This window comes from Chelonoidis abingdonii, chromosome 5 (assembly GCF_003597395.2).
Source record: "Chelonoidis abingdonii isolate Lonesome George chromosome 5, CheloAbing_2.0, whole genome shotgun sequence".
Taxonomy (NCBI): Eukaryota; Metazoa; Chordata; order Testudines; family Testudinidae; genus Chelonoidis; species Chelonoidis abingdonii.
In genome coordinates this window covers 2,989,083-3,015,470 of record NC_133773.1, presented here as the reverse complement: position 1 = coordinate 3,015,470, position 26,388 = coordinate 2,989,083, and the positions used below count along the sequence as shown (strand labels likewise).

The 26,388-nt window shown below is 45.8% G+C and overlaps 1 protein-coding gene across 1 annotated transcript in view; it reads left to right on the top strand.

Annotated features, from left to right (window-relative positions):
* The first annotated feature begins 1,439 nt into the window (after positions 1–1,439).
* The window catches only part of SPMAP2L (sperm microtubule associated protein 2 like), a 30,460-nt gene continuing 5,511 nt past the window's right edge, over positions 1,440–26,388 (top strand). The window contains exons 1-8 of the mRNA XM_075066063.1: positions 1,440–1,445; positions 2,890–2,957; positions 5,999–6,055; positions 6,736–6,864; positions 10,784–10,921; positions 14,590–14,710; positions 22,604–22,735; positions 25,092–25,267. Coding sequence (XP_074922164.1) covers positions 1,440–1,445; positions 2,890–2,957; positions 5,999–6,055; positions 6,736–6,864; positions 10,784–10,921; positions 14,590–14,710; positions 22,604–22,735; positions 25,092–25,267 — 827 coding nt within the window. The remainder of the gene's footprint in view (positions 1,446–2,889; positions 2,958–5,998; positions 6,056–6,735; positions 6,865–10,783; positions 10,922–14,589; positions 14,711–22,603; positions 22,736–25,091; positions 25,268–26,388) is intronic.

Here is a 26,388-nt window from a genome sequence, read left to right as displayed (position 1 = left end):
ACTGTTCTCAGTAGTGGCAGACGACAGAACAAGGAGCAATGGTCTCAAGTTGCAGTGGGGGAGGTTTAGTTTGGCTATTAGGAAAAACTTTTTCACTAGGAGGGTGGTGAAACACTGGAATGGGTTCCCTAGGGAGGTGATGGAATCTTTTTCCTTAGAGGTTTTTAAGGTCAGCCCAGGGCCTGCTCCAGGCACCACCAAAGAAGCAGGTGCTTGGGGCGGCCAATGGAAAGGGGCAGCACATCTGGGCTTTTGGCGGCAATTTGGCAGCGGGTCCCTCAGTCCCTCTCTTCCTCTTTGAGCTACCGCTGAAGTGCCGCTGAAGAGGAAGAAAGGGAGCAAGGGATGAAGCGGCACGATTGAGCTGCCGCCAATCGGCTTAATATGTTTTTTTGCTTTTTGCTTCGCCGCTTGTGGCGGCAAAAAAGCTGGAGCCAGCTCTCAGTCAGGCTTGACAAAGCCCTGGCTGGGATGATTTAGTTGGGGTTGGTCCTGCTTTGAGCAGGGGCTTGGACTAGATATCTCCTGAGGTCCCTTCCAACCCTGATATTCTATTATTCTAAGATCCACCCCCAAGTAGGTTGGGCAGTGTCATTTTCCCCTCAGGTTCTTAAATCTAGCAATCCAAAAGTCCCTTTCACATGCCCAACCCTTTTCTGCACCCCACTCACAGTTGCTGTTCTTGGTCAGTGCAGACCCAGAGTTCAGAGGTGCATCTGCAGAATTCAAAAAGAGGTACTTTACTCGCTTCGCTCACTGGCCACCTGCTCACCACTCTCACCGCACCCCTCCACCAGCTGCCCTGCTGGCCACTTATCATGCCTCTCCACTGCCCCCTGCTATTCAATCGTCACGCCTCTCTGCCGCCACCCTGCTGTTCGGTTGTGATGCCTCTCTGCCGCCACCCTGCTATTCAATCGTCACTCCTCTCTGCCGCCACCCTGCTGTTTGATCGTCACGCCTCTGCCGCCACCCTGCTGTTTGGTTGTCATGCCTCTCTGCCACCACCCTGCTGTTCGGTTGTGATGCCTCTCTGCCACCACCCTGCTGTTCAATTGTCACGCCTCTCTGCTGCCACCCTGCTGTTTGCTTGTGATGCCTCTCTGCTGCCACCCTGCTGGTCACTCATTCGCTTCTGCCTTCTGCCTCTCTGCTGTGACCTCTACACATCAGCCTCTCAGTGATTTTCAGCTCTTTTGCAGATATTAAACTGATAAGAACAGATAAGAAGAACAGATTTAAAAATTTTATTAAGATGATGTTAAAAAAATGAATGGTACAGAGTTTAAACATAGAAGTTTCTGGTTATCAGGGAATAACATACACATTATCGAGGGTGCAAAGTTTGGTTTAAGATCGGGTGGCATAAGGAATATATAATCTGTAATATCCCCGATTGGGGGTAAAAGGTTGATGGGTCAAAGTACAGACATTGAGATATGAGGGTATGAAGTTCATAAAGTGGCTATGTGCGGGTGTGGAGTATAATGAGTGGATATGATGAGGAGGATGGATTGACCCTCATTTGGTGAGATTTAATGTTCAGGGAGTTCATGGTTCCAGTTCATATGATCCAACGGAGAAAGTGTCTTGGTCCCTTTCTCGTAGTCAAAGAATGATGTCACTCTGGCTCATGCCTCCTGGTACTGTCGTTGACCAGTGATGTGCTCGATGTAGATGTCCCTGGACCATCGGATGGTGTCAGAGGCCATGAGGTGCCTCATGAGCTGTGCGTAGCATTGACCAATCCCACGGGTCCGTAGCACTCGCTCGTTGCAGGGGTTCCAGCTGCCATGCTGGCCGGGGGGCATACTTTTCCTACACTTTCATCTTAGCCCCATCTCAAGTGATTTCAGCTGTTAACAGGCAGGGCAGAAACACAGTCCTACCACAGCTGGTTTCAACTCTAATTGAGCATTTAAAATAACAGAAGAGGCTCCTAATGAAGTTTATTTAGCTCTGTTCTTTGAGCGGTGGGGAAGAACAGGTTAAGCCAGTGTACAGAGGACCCGAGGTGGGGGTGGAGTTGTGCAGCCTCCTGTCCCCACCCCTCTTACTTTCACAAGGCTCTGACATTCGAGCGTCTGCTTAATGAAGTTCTTTCAACCAAGGGTGCCCCCCCTCATTTGGGACAGGTTAAGCCAGGGGTTCTCAAACGGGGTTGTGACCCGTCAGGGGGTCGCAAGGTTATTACCTAAGGGGTCACGAGCTGTCAGCCTCCACCCCAAACCCTGCATTGCCTCCAGCATTTATAATAGTGGTAAATATTTTTAAAAGTGTTTTAATTTATAAGGGGAGTTGCACACAGAGGCTTGCTGTGTGAAAGGGGACATCACTACAGAAGTGTGAGAACCACTGGAGTAAGCACAGTCCTGCTTTCCTGTATTCCTACAATAATTTAGATAATTTTTTCACATCTTAGCTCACAGAGCCAAGAAGCTATCACTGATAACCATATTTCACTACGCTTGCATTCAATACTAAGATGACTTGTACCCAACACCAGCCAAGTTGGTCATTGACACTCTGTAAGTGAAGAATATGTAAACAGAGCAGGAGCAAACTGTATTTACAGCAACAGACTCATAGTCTGCCCTCCTCCCAGCTAGCTGCCAGGAAGGCATTCATTCAGACCCTGCTTACACTCACATGGTTCAAAGAGATACAACCATTAACCACAGGGAAGTGTGAGAGATGATGAGTACATTGCACTGTAGTTACCTTCAGGATAACTCCTAGGAAAACATACACAAAGCTGTCAGATAACTGTGGCTTAAGTAGTTGGACACACTTCTTTTCCCTTGCCAGTTATTTTATAGAGATTAAAGTATAGTCACTACTTACAATGAATGCAAATAAATGACAGCATAGAATGCAGGTGTTATCCAGCCTTTTAATACCCACTTTGTTTTTGTTTTCTTCGCAGTTTCTTACTTCTGTTCATATTCAAGTGACAGGTAAGAAAAAACAACCCAACAGGCATCTGGAAATGCAAGTACATAGCTCAAAGTCCTCTTCCACACTCAGACAGAGCTCCCAGCATACCTAATGGGAGCTTTGCCTGAGTGTGGACTGCAGGCCTGGCTCCAAGGGGATTCATCGGGCTGGGGCTAATGTCATAAATATCAGGAGGCAATGTCTCCTGCAGATGAGGGTACTTGACTGAGTACATCAGTTACATTTCTTACAGTACTGATGTGCTTTTGGAGGTCTGTGTCAACTGGTTATTACAAGAATTATTCACATTATTTCAATGTAGCACCTGCAAAAAAAAAAAATCTATTCCATGATATAGATGTTTGTAGCAGTGTACAGGTGTGTGGTGCTGACCCTGACCGCCTGTGTGAAAGAGCAGCCTGTGAATGCAGGCGTTTTAATATAAAAGACCATTCTGTCCCAACTAAAAGAATCTCTTACCAGAAATTCCCATGCATACAAAACTGGAGACATGCTAGTTTTGATTATACTGCTCACATAAAGAATAGAAATGCATTCATTGTATGCAGAGGATTTAGGCTTATTTATTTTAATTTGTAAAAAACCTCAAATACTAGACCAGTATAGTCAATTTCATCATTTCCCCTGTCAATGGGACTGCACACGTGCTTGAAGTTACATATTTATGTAAATCATTTGCTGGGCTGGGACATCAGAGAGTCATTTTCTCCTGTTTGTGGAAGTCTTTCACATGACAGCAGAGGAGAGAATGACATTTTTTTAAAAACAGGAAAATGTGATTGATAAAAAAAAAACACAAAAATTGTGGGTGGAATTCAGGGGCAGGAGTAGGACATGAAAATACTTTTAACTTATTTCTGTAAAGTGACAACATTTCAAGCTGAAGGTCTCCATTTGAGATGTAAATTACAGCCATCCGGTCATTTCTAAAAAACAGCATACAAGCAGAAGGTCATCTTGGTGTTTTTCGTGCTTCTTGAGAGGAATCTGTTGCACAGAACATATTTTGTGAGGTGGTTTGTTTCTTAGGAAAACATAAAGCATTACAGTCAGACTTTCCTTATAATCCATTGGATATAGTTAGAAAACGGATCTAGGCCAGCGTGGATGAGTAAAGGTTAGAGAGATATTTATGAGCCTCTTCTGCTGAGAGGATGCCCAGTAATAATCTTATTTTCAGTAAACTAGTTTATCTGTTGCTAAACTTATGCTGTGACAAGGCTGGAACTAAAAATAGTTCTAGATGAAATTGTAATTGGCCCGCTGCTGCTTCTCAAGGGAAGACCATTGTAGAACACCTTGACTTGGAGTTAAAAAATGAAACTGATGCTTGGCTCCTTAAAAGACAAGGTCATACCTAGACATGTTCTGCCATGAGCTGAAGGCACAGGACCAGAATTTCATGAGCAAATCCCTCTGAAGCTCATGGGAGTTGTGCTGATCTTTCTGAGAGCAGAGTTTGTACATGATGTGAGGATGGTAAGTTTAAGTATAATGAGCATGGTCTATTATCTTGCCTCTTGCATCAAGTAAACAATAGACTGCCTAAAAGATAATCTGCTATTGCAGGCATCTTTCCAGCTTCCTGCGAAATGCTAATCTCCCCCATTCCCACTGACTTCAGGGAGAGCTTACTGTGCTCAGCATCTTGCAAGTTTGCAGCACTTTCAAATCGGGCCCCATGCCCTTAAGAGAACCCAATAGCATAATCACATCATACATGCATTCTTAACCAACATCTCTCAGACACTGCTCCAGCCTGCCCCCTCACCAGGCTGTGTTCCCATTGCCAGGCTAATAGAGAACCTGATCCAAAGCCTAGTGACACCATTGACTTTAATGGGTGTTGGATCAGGCCTATAGTGTATAATTTGTACACCTGCTTCTGTTCAGTTGCTAAGGGAAGTGTCACAAAGTAAAGGGAAGCCACCAGCCCTCTTCCTGCCTGGAGAAAGGGTTGAATAGACACCAAGGATGTCAACATATGAAATATGGGACTTATGGAGAAGGACGAAGAGTTTGATGGCACTTCATCTATTTTATTGGACTCTTTTGCCACTAACTTCCAGCAAGCAGAGAGGATGTTGATAGAGGACTTAGTCTGACTCTAATTCAAAGACCTTGCAAATACTACTGAACTGCTAAATCAATTGCTTGTATCTCTTCCCTGATTGGATATGCAGTCTGAATATTTAATCTTGCAACCGCATCTGGGTAAACACCAGTCAAGAGTGCCTGCCCATGCTTCAGACACAGACGCTGTATAAATAGACACAGACAATACTTTGTTGGGAATTCTTGATCATTCAGTGTAACCATCTTACCTTCTTCTCAGTGAAGCTTTTAGGGATATGGACTGTGCATTTTGTGTGTTTCTGCAGTGCCTTGCACATTGTGGGTACTAGCGGAAACAGACAGACAACATTAATAATAATAGGAATATAATAAATTAATCTTAAGTGTAAGCAGCTTAGTGCAGGGAACGTGACTTAATCTACACTTGTAAAGCACTGTGTGAATGATTTTATTTAATAGTCATGATGATGACAATGATGCATGCACTTTTGTGTGGTGCTTATTCTGTTTATTTTTGTGTTGGCTGGGAGAATCTCTGACCTCCTAGTCCTTGTGTATTAATATCGCTTTATTAAAACAATAAAAAGTGCTTCCACATCGGCTCATCTCCATGAAGTCTTTTTCTGTGCAATTCTGGCTACTGCTGTAGACTACTGTAACCGAAAAAAACTGGGTTATGAGTTCACCAGAGAACTGAGCAAAAGAGAAGCTGGACTGAGAGGGAGAGAATTCTTACATCAATACATGTACTGAAAAGATAGGTAATGTTCTAGAGACAATGACTAGCCAGGCCCATTACTTAAAAAAAAGAATCAGTGTTCTTTTGTCACACTGGCTTCATGATGAAAGTCTTTGAGTGACTCAAGAATTATTTAAGATTCAGAATACGGTAACACCTGCTCTATGCTTGTTTTATCAGTCTCTGAGTTCAATTGCTCATGTAACCTTGATTTGCATTTACTAGGATCCGAGAACTAGCAAGACCAAAGAAGCCTAAAGCAGCTTGGGAGAACTATAGTAGGTGAGTGGAAAAAGTACAAAGCTTATGCTGTATGAGCTTTGGGCCTCAATGGACAACAGTCAGATAATAAAAAGTGCAGCATGTCGAGAATGGGTTTCTTCTGCACTGGTGAGCTGTCTCCATCTGACATCTGGGAAAGACAAAAGAATGTGGCTTTTCGTTTACAGTGCTAGAGAATCTAAATTCATCCACAGAAGCTGTGGTTGGGGTCAGGCTAAGACATGAACATGTAGTGCTTACACCTTGATCTAGCGCTGGTTTTGGTCAGGATTACTGTAGTCCTCAAGTTTCACCTGCCACTTGGGTGCCTGTGAATTTTGCCAGTTCTTGTCATGCCTGGCCAGTTTTTGTTCCCCTGCACGTTTTGGATAGTTGGGAGGAGAGCAAGGGGGAGACTTATCACCCACCCTTCCCAGTGTGTTTAAAGGCTGGGAGATGGCCTCTCCTGAGAGTGGACATGCCTGCGGATGGTGGGATGGAGCAGGTCATGCTGTTCCTCAGGAATGGCATTGAGAGGGCTGCTAACATTGTGCAACAATAATGATGGCAACCAATAAATATGCACGTTGCTCCTCAGTTGTTTTGCAAGTTTGGAAGAGCATCAGAGGCTCAGTGCCAAGCTTAGTTCAGTGATCATCTAACCGGGAATTTTGTTTCCCTTTTGTTCCCTGTTTTAACAGTAGGTTAGAATGGGGAAATCAGGAGACAATTTGGCCGATCTCCCTGAGTGCTTTGACGGCTCAGCCAACGCCAAGAATTATGTTTCTGGCCAAACCCAAGAAAATTTTCAATGGTGACCTTCAGCGCAGGTTGGTTGTATTCAGGAACACTCTTCCTTCTGTTCGAAAACATTCACTAATGAATGCAACATCTTAGGGTTTGTTGATAATAATTAATACAAATAAAGGCATGACAACTGGACAGAGGTGAATCCAGACCATTGGGCAAGGAGAAGAAAGCAGAAGTTTCTGCACTTTCACATCATGACTGTAGCCCAGTCCACCATGAACAGCTTCCCTCTGAGATCAGCTCAGCACAGCTGCTATCTTTGAGTAAAGCAATTGTTCAATTTTGCCATCTTAAGGTGCCTGTAAGTTTGGCTGAGTTCTGCAATTTTCTGGATGAAAAGGGGCTGCAGGAGTGTAAAGCATTTATTATAAATGTCTCTAAAAAGGATGTTTTTTCAGTGTTTCCCATCTATTCATCTTTGTGGTTGTTTTGGTCACTAAATGTTGTTGCTGAGATTTTCAACATGAGACTAATGATTCTGGGTGCTGCCATTTTCAGGTGGCCAAACTGAGACACTTTAAGAAGTCTCATTTTTTCAGAGGGCAGGCACTCAGCACTTTTTGAAAATCAAGCCATCCTTTTAAGGTGCCTCAAGTTGAGCACCCAAATACAGAGTCAGCAAATCACTAGTCACTTTTGAAAATCCCAATTCTTCATAATAGAAAATCTTAGTTCTTCATAATATAGTCTCCTTCTAAATATATGTTTGTTCCAAAAAGGTGGGAGCAGGTTGATTTTTCAAAGGGAAATTGGAAAGGTTAAGTTGTACTTCAGTTTTAATTCAGGCTTCCTCCAAAAGCTGGCAGGCAATACAGGGATTAGGTAGAAGGGTGGAGCAGCTGATGGGCTGTGAGAAGGGTATGAGTCACGTAATGGGAAGCTGTTGTTGCTGGAGCAACAGTTTGTTTTTATTAGAATTCCAGTGACACCAGGTTCAGCCTAGTGCCAATTTGATCTTGGTTTCCATGTGGCGTGTGGCTTTGGAGTGGAAAGTTGGGTGTTGTATGGCGCGTGACTGATGGTGTCTGTGTCTGTGTAATGTGTGTGGGTGTGGATTGTCATACCCTGACCCAAGTGCAAAGCCCTGTGTCCTATGCAGCATTAGACCAGGATTTATGTGGCACTGTCCCCTGCCCAACCTCTCTCCCCTTCACTGTTCACCCATTTAGTCAACTGCCTGTCCCACATGTGCTTCCACTTTAAAGGCATAAAGATCCAGCAGCTTGAGGGTAGAAGGAGCAGAGTCCCACTCCATAATTCGGTAGCCGGTGTGCAGGGCCAGGTGGGAAGACTGCCTGGTCAGAAGCTCTGGGCTTGCTGTCCACTCCACCTCCCTCCTCCCCACCACTGTAAGAGCACAGGGTTCTCTACAGTGATCTGCTAACTTGCACAGGGCTTGGGCTGTCTTTGACCTCTCCATTTCCCCTGGTCTGCAGGCTCCTGCACCCAAAGGCCTTCAGCAAGCCACAGCTGTTCTGTCTTGCACAAACTGTCCAATGCCCCAGGGCTGAGACCCTTGGGAGCAATGCCCTGTGTGCTGTCCCAGACCGTAGCCCTCTCTCCTTCATGACCTTGTTGTTCCATGAGAAGGAGGAAAGAAGATATGCATCCTTCAGCAAATCGTCTACATCAGGGGTCGGCAACCTGAGGCACATGTGCCAAAGGTGGCATGTGAGCTGATTTTTAGTGGCACTCTGCTGCCACCCTGCTCAGCCCACTGCCAGCCTGGATGGACGGAACCCTGGGCCAGCAGTGGGCTGAACGGGGCCAGTGGCCAGGACCCTGGCTGGCAGGGGCTGGCAGATGGAACCTCAGACCGACAGTGGGCTGAGCAGCTCAGCCCGCTGCCGGTCTGGGGTTCTGTCTGCCACCCGTGCTACCAGTCTGGGGTTCTGCCTGCCGGCCCCGCTCAGCCCACTGACAGTCTGGGGTTCCACCCGCCGGCCCTTGTAAATGTAAAATGTATGACTGGCACGTGAAACCTTAAATTACAGTAAATAAACGAAGACTTGGCACACCACTTCTCAAAAGTTGCCGACCCCTGGTCTAGATTGTGTAAATTCCCCGCGTTCAACAAACATCCCTGTGTCACATGCTGAGGAAGAGAATGGAAAGATATATGAATTAATAGGGTTCAATTTGTCGCATGGAATTTTGTTAACATACCAGACTGCATGTGATGATATGGAAGAGGAGCCAGGATACCAAATGAGGGCAAATAACGAGAGCAGAATATCATCCAAGGAATGTGGCTGTAAGGCAACAAATTAACCAACCCACTGCAACAACTTTCAAGAAGAAAACATGCCTTAACAAGTGTTGTTACTGAGCAGTGTTATTTAGTTCCTCTTTCAAAAGAGGGTTCATCACATGTACATATTTAAAATGCCCATCTTGAGGTACAGGAGAATGATTATTACCACTATTGGTTATACTGTGGCAATGAATCTTCAGTTTCATTAACATCTGCCAATTGTATTTATCATCATAAAAATGTGTATATATGGAGAGATACCTATATCTCATAGAGCTGGAAGGGACTCTGAAGGGTCATTGAGTCCAGCCCCCTGCCTTCACTAGCAGGACCAAGTACTGATTTTGCCCCAGATCCCTAAGCAGTACCCTCAAGGATTGAGCTCTCAACCCTGGGTTAGTAGGCCAATTCTCAAACCACTAAGCTACCCCTCCTCCGGATGAGTATTGTTTTTCATAACTTACAGATTTGTTGGAAATAGGCAAAGCCAGGAGACAAACTGGCCATACGGCTACATAGTTCAGAGTTGTTCCAGGGGGACAATGCCCAAGTTTGCAGTTCTCCGATAGCAGTTTCAATAAAGTCCCAAAAGAATAAACAATATTTTTTGCTTATCAGATGCTAATTATTGAAATCATTCACCAGTCCATTCCTAAAGGTTCACTGTCCCCAGTGCTTTATAGACCCCCGGGGCCTAACTGCAGATTTTTTAGCAGAAGGTTTTGCTAAGTGCTTATAAGTCTCAATTCCTGTTTTAAAATAATTACGAAAGGGGGCGGTTTTGGTGAGGAGACTAGGCCAGAGCTCTGTCAGGGTGTAGAGCAGATTTCTAGCCCCTGTGAGAATGTGTCTATGCATTTCTTGTGCTGTTGAATATGATGCTCAGTAGCCAGAATAAGGATTGGGGATGTCATGACAGTACAACTGTATTTGTTTCTTTCTTGCCATTGCCACTAGTTTCTCGTCTCTTTCCTACTCAGAATTAATACAAAACATTGATTTACATACACAAAACAAAATGCCAGTGTTCAGTAAAGTCGGTATCATAGGTGAAGTGAGAATAACAAGGCGATGAGGAGAAGCAGTTGGCAATCTGGACTACCGCATTGTAGTCCCATCTCCACCACTGATTTATTCGGTGTGGCCTTGGACAAACCTCACTGTGTGTCATTTTCCTCATCCATAACAGTGGGAATAATCATCGTGACTCCACCTGCCAAGGGGGTTGTTATGAGGCCAAGTTAATTCTGCATTTCTGAGACCCTGACATGAAAGGAGCTATAACAGTGCAATATATTATTAAAAGTTATACTTAGAAGGATTCTAATTTGCATAAATAAACAACAAAGATATTGTGGGATATGTATTGTGAAGTAGTTTCTCAAAACTGCCCATAGAAAGGACTACATTTTCACTCCCCCACACTCCTCCCATTGTGCTTAAAAAGTCCTTTGTGCATGCAAGCAAGCAGGTATTTGCATGGCCAGGTCGGGTAATCCCATGTGCAAATACCCATTTGTTTAGGCAGTGTACCTAGTTTGAGTGCAGAAATGTGGATTTTTGCATGTGCAATGTCTGTGTTTAAGTTATCCTGGTTTGGCCATGCATGCCTGTTTGTCACTGTTTTAATGAGGTTATGGTCCTGGCTGACTCTCTTCATTACTTCTTCCGTGACATTCCCAAAGGTGCCTCTTCTTGTACAGCTGTGGTCGGATGTCAGAGATCTGGCAGCGCCCACCATTGATGGATTTAACTTTACCATCTCCTCGAATATTGAAGTTGGCAGAACCTAAAAAATACCAAACAGCGTACTTAAAACAAAGGTAAAAAATGACACAGCTTGTATTGTGCTACAGGTGTTTCAAGTGGGTTTTCAGCATAATTAGCGTTCAAAAGCAGTATGCCTGGTTGGAGTAGGAGCAAAACAAACAGGACCAAAAAAAGGGGGGAGAGCAGAGGTGCTGTGTAGCTATGCTCTGTGTGGCACTTGCTGATGATCTGCAGCTAGCTGGCTGCTGTCATTGTGTGGACTTGCCTCATTCCAGCTGCCAAACTGGGTTGAAAGAAGCTAAGCGTATAATCATAGATGTAGTGCTTTCCTCACCGTACCTTGCCATACCCTGCACAGGAAGAGAAGTGACCAGCATAAATGTGAATGGGAGGGCTGAAAGTCTCTGTATTTGTGTGGCCAACAAACTCCACACTATGAAAATGATTGAGAACTATCCTAGAGAGCACATCATTATGTTAGGGACTTCTTCAAGGGCAAAACGGGTGGTATACTTGGAATAGGCAAGGGCTATAAATGTGAGACAAGGATACATTTACCATAAACACATATTCGTCTGATGAAAAGAATGGAGCACTGGATCAGATTCGAAGCGCAGTCCTGAAGTAACAGACCCTCCATAGAATTGACCATAGGCTCTGAGAGAGTTCCTTTGTCTCTGGGTTTGGCTAGATTAGGAAAAACGGTGAGGATAGGGCTGGATTAGCTAACACATATTAGCTTCCCCTGAGTAGGGCTGGCTGAAAATAGTCAGTCCAAAATGTTTTTTTGACATGAAAATGGGTTTTTGACTAAATTAATTTTTTTGCAAAAAGCTTCTGCTTTCCATGGAAAAAGCTGATTAGCCAAAAAATGGAACCGTGGAAATAGAAGTGTTTCAATCTGGAAATGTTGCAGTGGTGCCTTGTGGGAGTTGTAGTTCAGTTCCCTCATGTCTCCATTCTTCTCTGTCTACCAGGCTCCCTGTTTGGACTTTTGCCAAGGACTCCATGATACACTGCCTCCCACCTCCAAAAGGAGAGATTTGATGAAACCGGGGAGCCCAATTTATAGAGGAGAAAGGGAGCATGAGGCATCTGAGCTACAGCTCCCATGAGGCACTGTGGCCACATTTCCATGTAGAATTTTTTCAGTTTTGGACAAATTTTTTGGTATTTGAATTACTGCCAAAAAAATCTGATTATTCTGTGGAAAATTAGATGAAAATGAGTGTTCTTTGCATTGGAAAAAAAAGGGGTTGTTTCCCCAATAGCTCTTCCCCTGGCCTAATGTCCACCTCTTTTCCAGGTCTAGACAAACCCTGTGTGACCATAACCTCCCTTAGCAGCTGCATTCCTCAGCATCTGTGCAGCTGTCAGGCTCCAGGGTGATGTTGGTGAGAGTGGGAGACAGGGTGTGAGCAGGGCTGAGCAGAGTGACCACTAATCTGGCTGCCTTCAGAAGGACATGTGAAACTCACCTGTTCAATATAACTTCCTCACGGCTGCATCTAAAACATCAAAGAGGAGGAGGAGGAAAATGAGGTGAACAGATTAAGGGGAGAAAAGATAGTGGAGAGGGCAGGGGGAGGAAGAAAGATGAAAAGGAAAGAAGAAAGGAAACTGTCTGACTTCCTCTGAGGAACTAGGGAAACAAATTAAGCCCTGGGCTTGGTTATAACTCTTGGGGAAAGGCAGATTCTGCTGTGATGGCCCCACTATCAAGCTCTGGATAGACAGAAACCATCAGAAATGGTGAACCTGATCATAAGAATTCTCTGCTCTAGGTCCATTTAGAGTAGCAGCTAGAGGACAGGTATAGAATTCTTAAGAGCTTCCCCCTGCAAAGTGCAGCGCTGAATGGCTTATCTGTTTTTCACCAGAGAGATGGGCTAACCAGGTGGCAAGTTGTTTGCAGTGTAGAAAAAGAGAGGCCCTGTTTATGGTGTCTCCCAAGAGACGCAGAGGCAGAATGTGCTTGGGGAACAGACAATCAGAACTAGCAGCTGTCCATCATCAAGTTTGCAGCACCAGGCCATGCACTGTGTGCACCTTTAAACTGGGAACTGGAGGAGTTAGTGAAAGTCAATGGGATTTGGGCATCGCTGCAGATCTACTTAGGATGCCCATATTCTTTATTTTCAGCTGCTGCCTTTTGCTTCCTCACCAAGTGAAAATGCTCCCCTTCCCCCATTTTGTTAAACAATGTTCCCAGCCTTTGATCTGAAACATGACTTTGGGGATGGGCACTATCTTCTCGGGCAGTTCTTCTGTCTTGCTTTGTGATGGGGAGAGGTGTGAGATGACAGGATTTCCCCTTGGCCACACAGCAGCTCATCGTAATTCCCTGGCTTTTTCTTTTGATCTCATTCACACAATCACCGTAGCTTCCTTTGTTCATTTGACCACTGGAGTTATGCACCAGAGCAGTTAAATATTCATGTACAAAGTGGTTTGGTTCAGGGCTGATGGTTTTGCATCACAGCGAGGCACACGGTGATGGAGGGTTTAGCAACGTAGGTGACAAAGAGAGCAACAACTCACTTTGCTTCCCAGTTCCATAATCTGGAACCCCCGGTTCATCATGTGGACCCCAGATCCCAAGCTTCATGCCTGAGAGAACCCTGCTTGCCTCCCACTGCCCTGGGTCCCTCCACAGCCCTCGGGGAGGCAGGAATTAACCCCGGAAATAAACGCTGCACTCAGCTATCAGGCCAGTGGCTTTATGTGGGCTGGACAAACCCACAAATGGCACAAGAGACCACTTGTGTGCCCGTGGGGAGTCTCACATCCTTCCTCCAGCCAGAGCATAGTGTACTGAGTCCCCAGAGCCCAGACATACACACCAGCATTCACTAGCCCAAATAAGAATCCATCTGACCCCCAGCTCCAGTCCCAGGACAGGCACCCCCTGCCCCTGGCAGCACTGGCTGGTGCCTGGATGGGGTGTGAGCTGGGAGGGTGAATCCCGGTCTCTGCTGCATTGCCTGGCATCCATCTCAGTGTCACTGGGCTCCTTGCTGGGTCCACATTGCTCCTTCCACTTTGCCATGCCCATGCCCCCATTCTGCTCCCTGGGCTGACCCCCAGCCTGCAGATCCAGGCTGCATGTGGTGCTGCTCCCTCCCACAGCAACATGTGCTCCCCACCTAACCCCACCAGGATTCTCCAGCCCCACCCCTGTGCCTGGTGATCGTCCCAAAGCCCTCCAGGGCTGCAGCCAATCACTTGCCCCACCTTGGGCCAGGCGGAGCTCCTGCTCTGGAGTGGCATTCCCCTCCTCCAATGGGGGGTGGTATGCTGGCTTCAGGGAGTCAAGCCAGCCATCCCTTAGCCAGCAGGGGTTTGGGGTCAGCTCCGCTCTCTGCCTCCCAATTCAATTAGGGCTGGTGGGTAGGACTGGACCCATGCCCATGTGGAGTGGGGACTCCACACCCAGCTCACTGCTTAGCAGGGTGATGGCTCCCTCAAGCACACACCTACTCCAGATAATTTCATGCACTCCCTAAGTTACACCATCTCTATGGCTTTGGTTTTATTTACACCAGGCATTAAACGAAAACCATTTTTAGGGCTGGTTGTTACAGCATCACCACCACAATCCTTGTAGACAAACAACTACAATAATTCTGCAACAACTTCACTAGTTTAATTCAAATAAACAAACCTATTCTGGGAACACCCTGAAGCTGTGTCCATGTTGCATGTTTGTGTTTTTTTCTAGGCCTCGTAGTTCTCCAGAGTGGCCTGTGCCAACAGCTGCACTCACCTGTGAGGCTTCTCAGCGGGTTCTAGAACTTGCACATCCCAAATCAGTGCATCCAGGCTTCCTGCTAGACAGAAAGGTGATGGTGATGTTCAACCAAACTGGGAAAGGGGAACCGTCGCTCCCCCCTGTACTGGCTTTCAGCAACAATTTCATTTTGGTTGCTGCAGCCTGAGGTTAGCCATGAAATAGACACAATGGCTTGTTCCCACTACAGAAACAGCTGGATGGTTCTGCCAGTTCAGGAGTTGGGGCACAAGTTGCTTGATATGCTTTTTAATTACTAGGTTAAGAAAGTTGTGCCAGACCTGCCATGGCTGCCCAGCCACACTAACTGATGCCATTTTTAAATCGTCTTTTTTCTTGTAGTTTAGTGGTGACTTAAATGTTAGCCTGTTTGCATGATTTTTTTTTTAAATTATGATTATTGCTTTGGTTGGTTGATAATAGTGGTGACAGAATACACCTAAACTTCTGTAAGGGGTTTGATTTGGTACTGCATGACATTTTGATTTTAAAAAAATGAAACTGATACAAAATTAACCTGGCACCCATTAAATAGGTCTAACTGTGCCTGTAAACAGGGAATCGTCATTGGGTCTGTTTCCAGCAGGGTCTTGCAGTGATTGGTTCTAGGCCCAATGCTGTTTAACATTTTTATCAATGACCTGGAAGAAAACAAAATTATCACTGTTAAAGTTTGTAGATGACACACAAATTGGGGGAGTAGTAAATAATGAAGAGAACAGGTCACTGTTACAGAATGCTCTAGAATGCTTGGAAACTGGGCACAAGCATTTTAATACTAAATGTAAATGGATACAGCTGAGGACAGAGAATGCAGGCTATACTTACAGGATGGGGGACTCTATCCTGGGAACCTGTGACTCCAAAAAAAGATTTGGGGATTGGGGTGGATAATTAGCTGAACATGAGCTCCCAGTGTGACTCTATTGGCAAAAGAGATAAGGTGATCCTGGGATGCGTAAACAGTGGAATCTTGGCTGGGAGCAGAGAGGTTATTTCACCTCTGTAACTGGCACTGAAGCAACTAACTGCTGCTAGAATCCTGGGTCCAGTTCTGGTGCCCACAATTTAAGATGGATGTTGATAAATTGGAGAGGGGTCAGAGAAGAGCCACGAGAACAATTAAAGGGTTAGAAAACCTGCCTTAGAGTGACAGAGTCCAGGAGCTTACTCTATTTAGCTTAACCAACAGAAGGATGAGGGGTGACTTGGTTACAGTCTATAAGTACATATATGGGAAACAGATACTTAATAGTGGGCTTTTCAGTCTGGCAGAGAAAGGTCTAACACAATCCAACAGATGGAAGTTGAAGCTAGACAAATTCAGACTGGAAATAAGCTGTACATTTTTAACAGTGAGGGTAATTAACCATTAGAACAATTTACCAACGGTCATGGTGGATTCTCCGTCTCTGGCAATTTTTAAATGAAGATTGGATGCTTTTCATAAGGACCTGCTCTAGGAATTATTTGAGGGAAAGTCTCTGGCCTGTGATGATGACAATGGTCCCTTCTGGTATTAGAATCTACGAATCTACATGTTCTCTTTATGTGTTACAGCAATTCCAAAAGACATCTGATGGGGATTGAAAACAGACTAGTCTAAGTGGCCAAAAATAACTACAAGCCAAAAGAATGCTCTTGGCTATAGTGCATGATAAAATGGGTTGTGAAAATGGAAAGAACTGACTGGCTGATAAGAATTCTGACCCTGTTGTTGCTAGATAATGCAAACCACATTTGGAATGTATTAGCCACCTTCACATCAGACATACTGACCCACCTGTACAAGGACAGAAAAAGGGGCCAGGAACTGCAGTTCCCCACTTTTTGATGCTATTGTACAGGAAACCTAAATTGAGAGTGATCTCTGAAGTCTCTCTTCCTCAGTCGGTCACTCTCTACTGGGGGTGAGAGGGTTCAGGCAGGATCTCAGATAACATGAGTCATATTCATTCATGTACATAGTAGGGAAGCAGAAGTGCTTACACTGCAGAAATCACTAGGTGAGGTTCTGTGACCTGTGGTATGTAGGAGGTCAGACTAGGTGATCAGAGTGGTTTCTTCTGGCCCCAATTATGACTATTGCAAAAAGAGAATTAAAAATCCCATTCCAGTGTATAAATTACTCTCGCCTTTGAAGCTGCAAGTTAAGAGACCATCCTTTTTGTTAAAGTGTTTTTTAATGGAACATGAATATCTATATTTAACAAATAAATGTTATGAGTGTCAGGAAGGAGGATTAGAAAATTGCTTTATTGTGGGAAATATTACTGCCATGGATCAGGGAAACTATACCTCTATCCCCCTCCATCCTTACCAAGGTACCCACTCTAGGTTGACAGCTTCTCAGCAATAACATCTCTTGGGCACAGACTTGTCTTTCTCCCCCTGCCCAGAGATTTTCCAGGCTGCATGTTTCCTGCCTACACTGTGATATTTCCAGAAAACTGAAACTGGCCAGTGTCTGAACTTTGCTTTCACTCTGGAGGCTATGAACAATGTAATTACCACACAGCTCTATCTAAGCAAGCACAATTATTCTTAAGATGAAAGCATAACAGAGAAAGGTGTTAATGGCAGTACAAGAACCTACATGCCTTCTCGAAAGCTTACCAAAGGCTACCCCCACTCCAACCTCAGGCTCTGGTCGGTGTCAGTCCTTTAAAACCCACTGCTGGGTTATTGCCATGGTTACAAGTTTATAACCATCTCAGATACAGAGCCAGAGCAATCATGAATAGCTCAGTCTTTCCTGTATACAGCTTGGGCCTTTGATCTTGGTGTCATGTAACAGATGAGACAAAAGCCCACTCCTCAGCGCGGAGCTTCAAAGAGCTTGGTTATTGCATAACTGGAGATAGGAAATTTATATTCACTTCTCCCTGGGCATTTCCCAAGAAATCCCCTTCACAATTGTCCATTCTTGTCTGGCACATGGTTCACTATAGTCCTTTGATCATTCACGCCTCACATCACAGCTGCCCCGCCCCCAGAGAGGTTATATACTATCCTGCCCCACAATAATACTTAAACTTTGCATTTAATATAATGGAACCCAAAGAAACTTAATTCAGTAAGGTCTTCCAAGATATTGCAGGCCATTGCCACATCCAGCACTATTACAACACAGGGAGAAACCTGCTTCTGCATTTTGCTCACATAACTTGTTCTGTGAATTCTATTTGGGTGTAGTTCAGTAATTTCATTTCCTTTCAATCAGTTGGCTAAAATAAAAAAACAATAATAACCATGAATCCTATTAGCCACAAAAATATGTAATGCTAATGACGCTGTGTAACTGTTCTCTGGATGCTTTGTGCAATAGTTGGACTGTTTATGGTCAGTATATTTCTTTGTCACAGTATTTCCTGTCAGTGTAGCTGAAAAATAGATGGAGTCTAGGAAAGCAACACCTCCCTCTCTTTAGTGACTTCTGTTGTGTAACAGTAGGGCTGCACGGGAGGGTACAAGGTGTATAGCCAGTTTATATCTTTGGATGCAGGTGTTTGCCTACTTCATGCCAGCTGTGAATGTCAAGAACAACATTTGGCTGAACTGACAGGATATGAGGGATAGTTCAGTGGTTTGAGCATTGGCCTGCCAAATCCAGGGTTGTGAGCTCAGTCCTTGAGGTCATTTAGGGATCTGGGGCAAAAATTGGGGATTGGTCCTGCATTGAGCAGGGGGTTGGACTAGATGAACTCCTGAAGTCCTTTCCAACTCTGATATTCTATGATTCTCTCTATTTCCCAGCTACAGTGTGGCCAGCAAAAGAAGATGAGTACAATACTCATGTCCCCAAAAGGCACTGCAGTCCCCTAGCTGATCTTGCAAAACGCCACTTGCTAAATTGTCAGACAAGCTTCTTTGTGCTTCCTGCCATGCTGTGCCTCCCCCTTGGGAGGAGCTTCCCTAAATACCTCACTGGCATCCTGCACCACCCTTCTTTTCCAAGAAGCACACACAAAAAAACCTGACAATGGTCAGGCTGCTGGTATGCTTATCCCACTGTCGATGCTGACCCATATTGTCTTTTTGTTTCTTTGCACTCCCCCATCTGTCTGTGTCCATCTGTTGTCTCTTGTTTTACACTTAGATTAAGTCTTTTTGTTCTGTGTTTGTACAGTACCTTGCACAATGGGGTTCTAGTCCATGACTGGGCCTCCTTGGTGCTACAACAATGTAGAGTAATAAATGTGGTTAGATGTTTGACTGCATGTGTTTACTCCGTGTGCCATCCCTGCTCTGCGCAGGTAGCTGGCACAGCAGACCTCGAGTGAACTGCCCAGTGACCACAAGATCTATCAAGCTGCAAAGGCATTTGGTCTGGTTTATTGTCAACGAAGCATGGTTCTAGCTCCCTGGATCAATGTCTGTAGTTACACTAGCACACATATGCCTCTGACAGTGGAGTCAGCTCAGTGAATGTCTGGACTTTCCATTCCCCCCTCTGCTGGCCAAAGACACTCCCTCTGAGACTCCATTTTATATATCAATGCAAACAAGTTACGTATTTCCCCGCTAATGTAGTTAGGTGCCACCCATCACCTTTTACATGTTGATTTGATCAAAACATCTCTATCCATCATGCTGTCGTCCTGACCTTATCTTTAGTATGGGTCAGCATGATTCTGTTCTCTTTAGGGAATGTGCTGGTATCAAGGTATTCTGGTACCACCCTACTGGAATGTGTCTGCATGGGAGCTCTATGCCTAGCACCTCTTTGGAATGTGTGTTTTTGCAATATCAGCCCTGTTCTTGCCAGATTCTGTGAACGGGTCCTGCCTAGCTCACAGCTTGACTTTGATCACTACTTTAGCCCAGGCCTCAGGCCTTATTCCAGGCCTCTGATGCAAGGCTCTCTTTCTACTACATTCCTCCACTTTTTGTCTTTATATGCGGAGGATGTTCACCCATTGTCCTGGAAAAGCATAATGCATGGACTAAAGATAACCCAGTGGGCTAAACACTGTTATGTGGTTACCTTATTTTACCATCCATACACTCATGCCCCATCTGTCTTTTTAATCTGCACATTCCCTCATACGACTAGTAGACAGATTTTATTTTTTAATTGTTTTTAGTTCCTTGTGGTGGACCTGGGAATGTTAGGCCTGGGACTATGACTGATGTGTGGGGTTTAGAGTTGTTTTGGGATAACTTTTGGGTGACATGAGGAGACCTTTCTACTTAGTTGATGATTGATGCGAAGAGCTTTGGTCACTATTATAAGTGTATTGTGCTTATATTTTATAGAGTAGTACCGGTGTAGAGATGGATATATATGAAGGATTACATGATTATTCCCTATAAGCCCTGCTAGAAGGAAAAGGTGGGGAGAACTAATACACCAGGCTTTAAAGATTTTCTTGCAGGCTGTTGTGCATGCAGGTGGATTTTATGGGGCCATTGCTCATCAGTTGTGGTGGATTCCTTCAGTAAATGGGTAGAGGCATTTCCCACCAGGAAGGAAGATAGCCCTGCAGCTGCTAAAATGCTGATGATGGAAGTATTCCCCAGTTGAGGACTATTACACAGTACTGATTCTATTAATGGACCTGCATTCATTGGGAAAGTATTCCGGAACATGGGTACGTGGTCTGGTATTCCTTACCCTTGCACATCCCTACCATCCTCAAGCTGGAGGGCAGGTGGAAAGTATGAAAAAGTCTCTTAAAATTGCATTATCAAAGTGTGCAATGAACTGGGAACAAATTGGGATATGGTATTCCCATGGGTTCATATGAGAATCCAGTGCCTTCCAAATTGCATGACAGGATTTAGCCTTTCTGAGGTGCTCTTTGGAAGACCCATGCCTGTCTGGAAAAACTTGCTATACCCCCCAGATTGAGAAACTAAAGCAATGGCAACAACGATCTAGATAAACAATCTTTAACACTGGTTGGGTACTGCCCAAGGGTCTGCTGCAGCAAAACCAGCTGCAGAACAGCAAAAAATGAATCAAGATGAAAACAGTGATATTAAGCAATGGCAAATTGGAAGCCAAGTAATGGTTAAAAGTGCACCAGCACCTTTTGTCGTATTTCCCCATTTTCTTTTTTAAAATTCATATTGGTCCCCCCTTGCTGGCAATTCATCGGGTCCAAATTTCATCAGACTCTGTGGGGATTTGCAGGGTAGGTATGGGGGGTTCCCTAACTAATATTGTTCTGCGATGTTAGATCGCGATTCCTACAGAGAGCAGCTCGTTTACTTAACAGATCAGCGGTTGGGGTCCCCAGTGTAGTTAGATGTTTGGCTGCATGTGTTTCCTCCATATGCCATCCCAGCCCTGCGCAGGTAGCTGGCACAGCAGACCTTGAGCGAACTACTCAATGACCACAAGATCCATCAAGGTGCGAAGGCATTTGGTCAGGTTTATTGTCAATGAAGCACGGTCCTAGCTCCCTGGCTCAGTGTCTACAGTTATACTAGCACATATATGCCCGTGACAGCTCAGTGAAGGCCAGGTGGCTTTACCTTCCCGGGAGTCCTGTCAGCCCCCTCTCTTCAAGTCCAATAGGCCTTAGTTCAAACCAGGTGTACGAGGTAGGTGCCTGACATCAGACCTTCTATCCTCTCCTCCACCACACTGCCAGGTCCTTTACTGTAGGGCTGGCAGGGATGTGATCAAGCTGCACATGCAGCGAAAGGGGTCAGAGCAGTGCTCACAGCTGGAGAGGAGCAAGAAGCCTGCTGCAGCCTGCCTGGAGAGATGGCCAGAAAGGTTAGGTGCTGAGAGTGAAGTTCAGGACGAGTGTAGGAGCCGGGGGAAGAGTAGCACGATCGAAGTCTGTGAGGGTCTGGGAAAGTAATACAGTACAGTGGTTGGTGGACCATAAAGAGCCTGACATTGTGGTGGAGAGGCAAGTGGAAGGGCTGATGTCAGGACAAGTACCTTGCACATCTAGTGAGAAATGGCTGTACTGTACTAGATCCCCTGGGGCCCACTGGAACTGCTGCTGCACTTTTCCCAGGCCCAGTAACTCCTGGAGACTAAGCAGTTCTGTGCCATCTATATGTGTGAGGCATTTTATTCCCGCTTCTTGCTTTTCTTGCCTTACAGATCAACCTTTGTCCAAAATAGCTTATGTCCAAATAAATCTGTTACTCTTTAAGGTGCCACCAGACTCTTCGTTATTTTTGTGAATACAGACTAACACAGCTACCCCTCTGATAGATTAGCCTTTGTGTGCCTGGGGCACCCTTGATGATTTTCCATTGAGCAGGTTGGGTGGCTGCCAGGTACACGCGCACACACAAACTTTGGAAAGCCATCCCCTTTTCTCTCTTCACTTATAATCGCTGTATTCTCCCCCATGGCTGCTGTTAATCCACCCTTGAGGACAGTATTGTGAACGCGCCACAGTAAACAGTATCTAAGGTCCTTCCTTTCCATTGCCTGCGGCTCCCCCAGATGTGTAGCAGCAGTTCCATGACATCCTTGGCACACCCATTGTTTCCTCCCATAAAGAAGGCCAACACCCAAACTTCCAAACAACATTCAGCAGGGGTTGGTTTGGGGAGCCAGGGTGACGTTTCCAGAGCCCCTTGAGTTCAATGGGAGTGGTGCTCCTCTACCACTTAGGCACTTTTGAAACTCCCATCCTAAGAGGAGATTTTTAAAAGTTTCATTCTGCATGTTTCAATGAAGCTTTGTGGCTTGCTGTTTAAGTCTGACTTGGTTACTGGTATGTGTCACAGATCAAACTTTTCAAACTTACGCACCTAAAGCTAGGGACCTACGTCCCAGGTTGGGCACCCACATTAAAAATGGCCTGATTTTCAGACAGCTCCCACTGATGTCAATGCGAACTGGGCATATTCAGCTCCTCTGAAAATCAAACTCTTATACAAGTGCCTAAGGTGAGAAACTTGCCTGTGATAATATTGGCCTCTAACATCTAACAGACCTGTGTACTGCTTTATTTGCCCTCTGTAGGTTGAAACACAAATTACAGACACTGCAAGGATGACTCTCACCCCTCCAAGAACACAGCGTCTTGCCCAGCCGAAGATTCGGAAGAATACTTTGTGCTACGACCGGGGAAGTCCCGAGTCCATGATCTGTCCAGTAAGGCAATGTGACTGCAGCTCTTTGGTGTGAAGGGCTGTCCTCTCTATTGATGGGCTGTCATTGGTCTCCCTTAGATGACTAAGCAGACAATACTTGTGCATTCAGTGTATAAAAAACAGCTTAGGGCTTCACAAGCCAGTACCCTCCTCCCTGCCCGCAGAGAACCTCTGGGCAGTGGTTCTGGTGCAATCCTGGGTCAGGCTGTGCCATGGGTCAGGCTGGATCCTGGGTGCCTAGCACATGGTGCTCAGACACCCTGAAGATGTGCAAGGCATGAATACGAGGCGGATGGATAGATTGCAGGTGGGTGAGATGGACAGGCTGGAGGAGAGCGGGGATGGGAAGGTCCAGCACTGCATCGATCATCTTATTCTTCTCCACGCATAAGGGCCCAGAGAAGCTGCTGTAGCCATTAGGCTGAAGTAGCTGCTGCAGAACAGTCCTGCTTCCAGTCTGTAGCCCGGGACAAGGATTCTTTCTCCCACCCATGCATTTGCCTGGCACCTGACATGGTTCTCAGGCTGGCACTGCACTTTGGACTTACCCCAGTAGAAAAAGGAGCAAATGTTGCAGGAGTACAGATCCATTTGAAGCTTGTCCAGTTTATGGGAAGAGGGAGATGCAGTGGTTAAGATGGAGAGACACCATTCAGGGCAGCGAAGGTGATGCATGGAATGGAAGTGCTTTGGCATAGGACAGCCTGATAAGCCGGGGTGATATGTGATCTTTGACAAGTCACCTCCCTTCTCTGGGCCTCAGTTTCTCCTTCCTCCCCTGTCCGTGTAGACTGTAAAAGTTCTCTCACTGCGTGTGGGCCATGCCCAGCACAGCAAGGCCTGATGGCTGTGGACACCACTATAATACCAAAGATAAGACCAAAGGGGCACGGAGCTTGGGCAAAAGAGAATCAAGTCCAGGGCCAGGGCGTTAGTTGTTGGGATGGAGAGGAAAGGGCAGATTTCAGAGCTAGTGATGGGAAAGAACCAGCTATGAGAGGGAAATGAAGGAGGAGAATTCCCTCAACTCCAGACCCTGCCCCTTTGTTCTGGTCCATTCCACAGACTCAGACTTCAGTCTCTAGCAAACCTTGGCTAGCTGAGATCCTGCACTCAGGACCCCTCTCCAATGAGACTAGTCTACGTGGTCAGGGTAGGGAGGAGAAACTGAGGCACAGAGAAGGGAGGTGACTTGCCCAAGATCACATAGCATGTCAGTAGCAGCTCCAGGAATAGATCCCATGTCTCCTGGGTCCTAGACACTGGACAATGCTGCCTCCCTCCGTTTCTCTTGTCTCCTTCCCTCCCTCTGCTCCTCTTGTTGGAGTTATCTAACAGCTCTTTGGACCAATGGGGCCTCTCTTCTCACATCACCATGTACACCTATGGCACTGTCTCCAGACACGCTGCCTGTCTGGGATGCTGCTCCATGCAGTGCAGCAGCTGCCCCCTGCCCAGGCTGAGATCCTGGGGGCACGCCAGCTCGCTCAGCCACTGTCCCCAGAAGCTGAGCCTGGGCAGGGGGCAGCCTGCTGCTACCACAGCCAGGCACTCTCCCAGACAGCATCTGGGAGTGGCTCTGGGTCCTGGCTGCCAAGAACAGTCAAACCTGCTAGGGGGAGCTGGCACAGTGGGAGGATAGAGCCCCAGGTAATGGTGGATGGGGAGCGTGCAGGGGCCCTAGGCTGGGGGTAGAGTGGGGAGGAGTCACGTGGGGAGTTCACCTGCCCTCCTTTTAGCTGGTGCCCCCTTTTGTGTCCCAACCACTAGTCGCCTTGATGCATCCAGCGTTACAACGGGGCCATGCATCCCAGGCTAGAGAGTACGGTGGTGTGTTTCTCTCCAGGTCTGGGCAGGACTGGACAGAGGTTCATTCTTGCTGAGACTGAGTCTATGATGGCTGGTTGGGGGAAGCAGCTGCAGGGTTTAGCAAAGACACTGTCAGCCCCTCTGAATGAGAGGATGGGTGTAGCATTTGTCACTTGGGTGTATAACTTAATAGACTTGGTAGACTCCCAGCTGTTTCCCTAGGATCAAATAACAGCAGTGGCCAGGCGGTGTCTGGGCAGGAGGCTCCAGCCTTTTCTCTTGGCTGTGGACTTTGCTACTGTGATCCATGCCTTTATCACCTCCAGGCTGCTATGCTGGGCTGCGCTGGGTACACCTTAAATCCCTTTGGGAAGTGGTGTCTCCTGACAGGAGAGTATGGCACTGGCTGCAGATTGGCACTGGCTGCCCAGTGGCTTCCTAACATTCAGCCCAGCACTTCACAGCAGAATGCTCCTATGGATTTAATCTAACAGTTGTACTTTCAGGACAGAACTCGAGGGGAGCGCCTCCTGTGGTTCCTCTCACAGGTATCTAGGTCTGCCCAGCAAGCAGTAGCAAGTGTTCGGACACTAGAGTTGGCTAAAGCAAAAGTGGTGTCACCTGAGTATCTGCCTGCCCATGATACTGAATGGCCAGTGACAAAGGCAGCAAAGCACGCAGTGGCTACACCTAGGATTGAGGAACTGTCCCAGCCGTGCAAAAGGTATGTGCTCACCAAAGGGACTTGCTAAAAGGAGAGGTGAGAGGTTGCTCAGATGTGCAGAGAGCCCTTTTCTTTGTCATTGTTCCTGTGTTTCACCAGCTGGGTCTATGGCCATTTCGTACAGAACGTGGAAATGTATTAAGCATAATTAGTTCTTGTAGAAACCCAAAAGCTAGTTGTGCTGTTAAACAGCTGCCATTCCACCCCAGAGATGTTTGCATGTTAGTATTGGAAGAAGCAACTCGTGAATGTGTATTGGACTGTTTATATAGTTGAAAAGTGCTTTTAAATTTTTTGTGATGGCAGAGCTGGGAAAACCCCTCTGAATTACTGAATTAACACATTAGTTAGTAAATACGATAAGAAAAGTAAGGCTAATGTATCATTCAATGGTCTTTGTTCATTCATGTAGCTTTTGTCATGCTGTCTGGAGTGGCTCACAACTGTGAGTGCCTATCTCAGGGCAGACGGTCAGAAAACAAGGGCAGACACCACAAGCTGGTGATGTGATATATTATTCGATTTTTACCAAGCCAGTAACAAATGTGAAGGAATAATGGTAAAGGGCAATGTATCTAGTTGCGGAAGGCAGGTTACTGAAGGAATTTGCAAGGGTTAATCTTATTTAACATCCTAATCTATCATCATCTGGATGATGGAATAAACACACTAATGAAATTAACAGATATTGAAGAGTTAAGAGGAGTTGCTACCACCACCCAGGACAGAGAAATAAGACAGGAAACTAGAGAAAAGATGGCATGTGCAGAGAAATAAAGTGTAATTCAGCTTGGAAACACCCCTCCCCCCACACACATGATAACATAGCTAAGAAAAATTAACTGAAACATCAGCTCAATCAGAAGGAGACACTTGGTAAGTAACAATACTGAAAGATCTGTTTAATATGCTGTCTGTCACCTCATAAGAGTTGGCAGTGGCCCATGGTGCAAAAAAGGCCAATCCGATATCAGGCCTCTGCCAAAGGTATTGTGACAGAGGTGGGATGGGTTTGAGGCGACAGTAGGTGGAAATTCCTGCTCCATTCTGGCCAAGCATTACCAGAAAGACATTGACAAGCTGGAGGGAGCTTAGAGAACAGCAATAAATATAATCCAAGT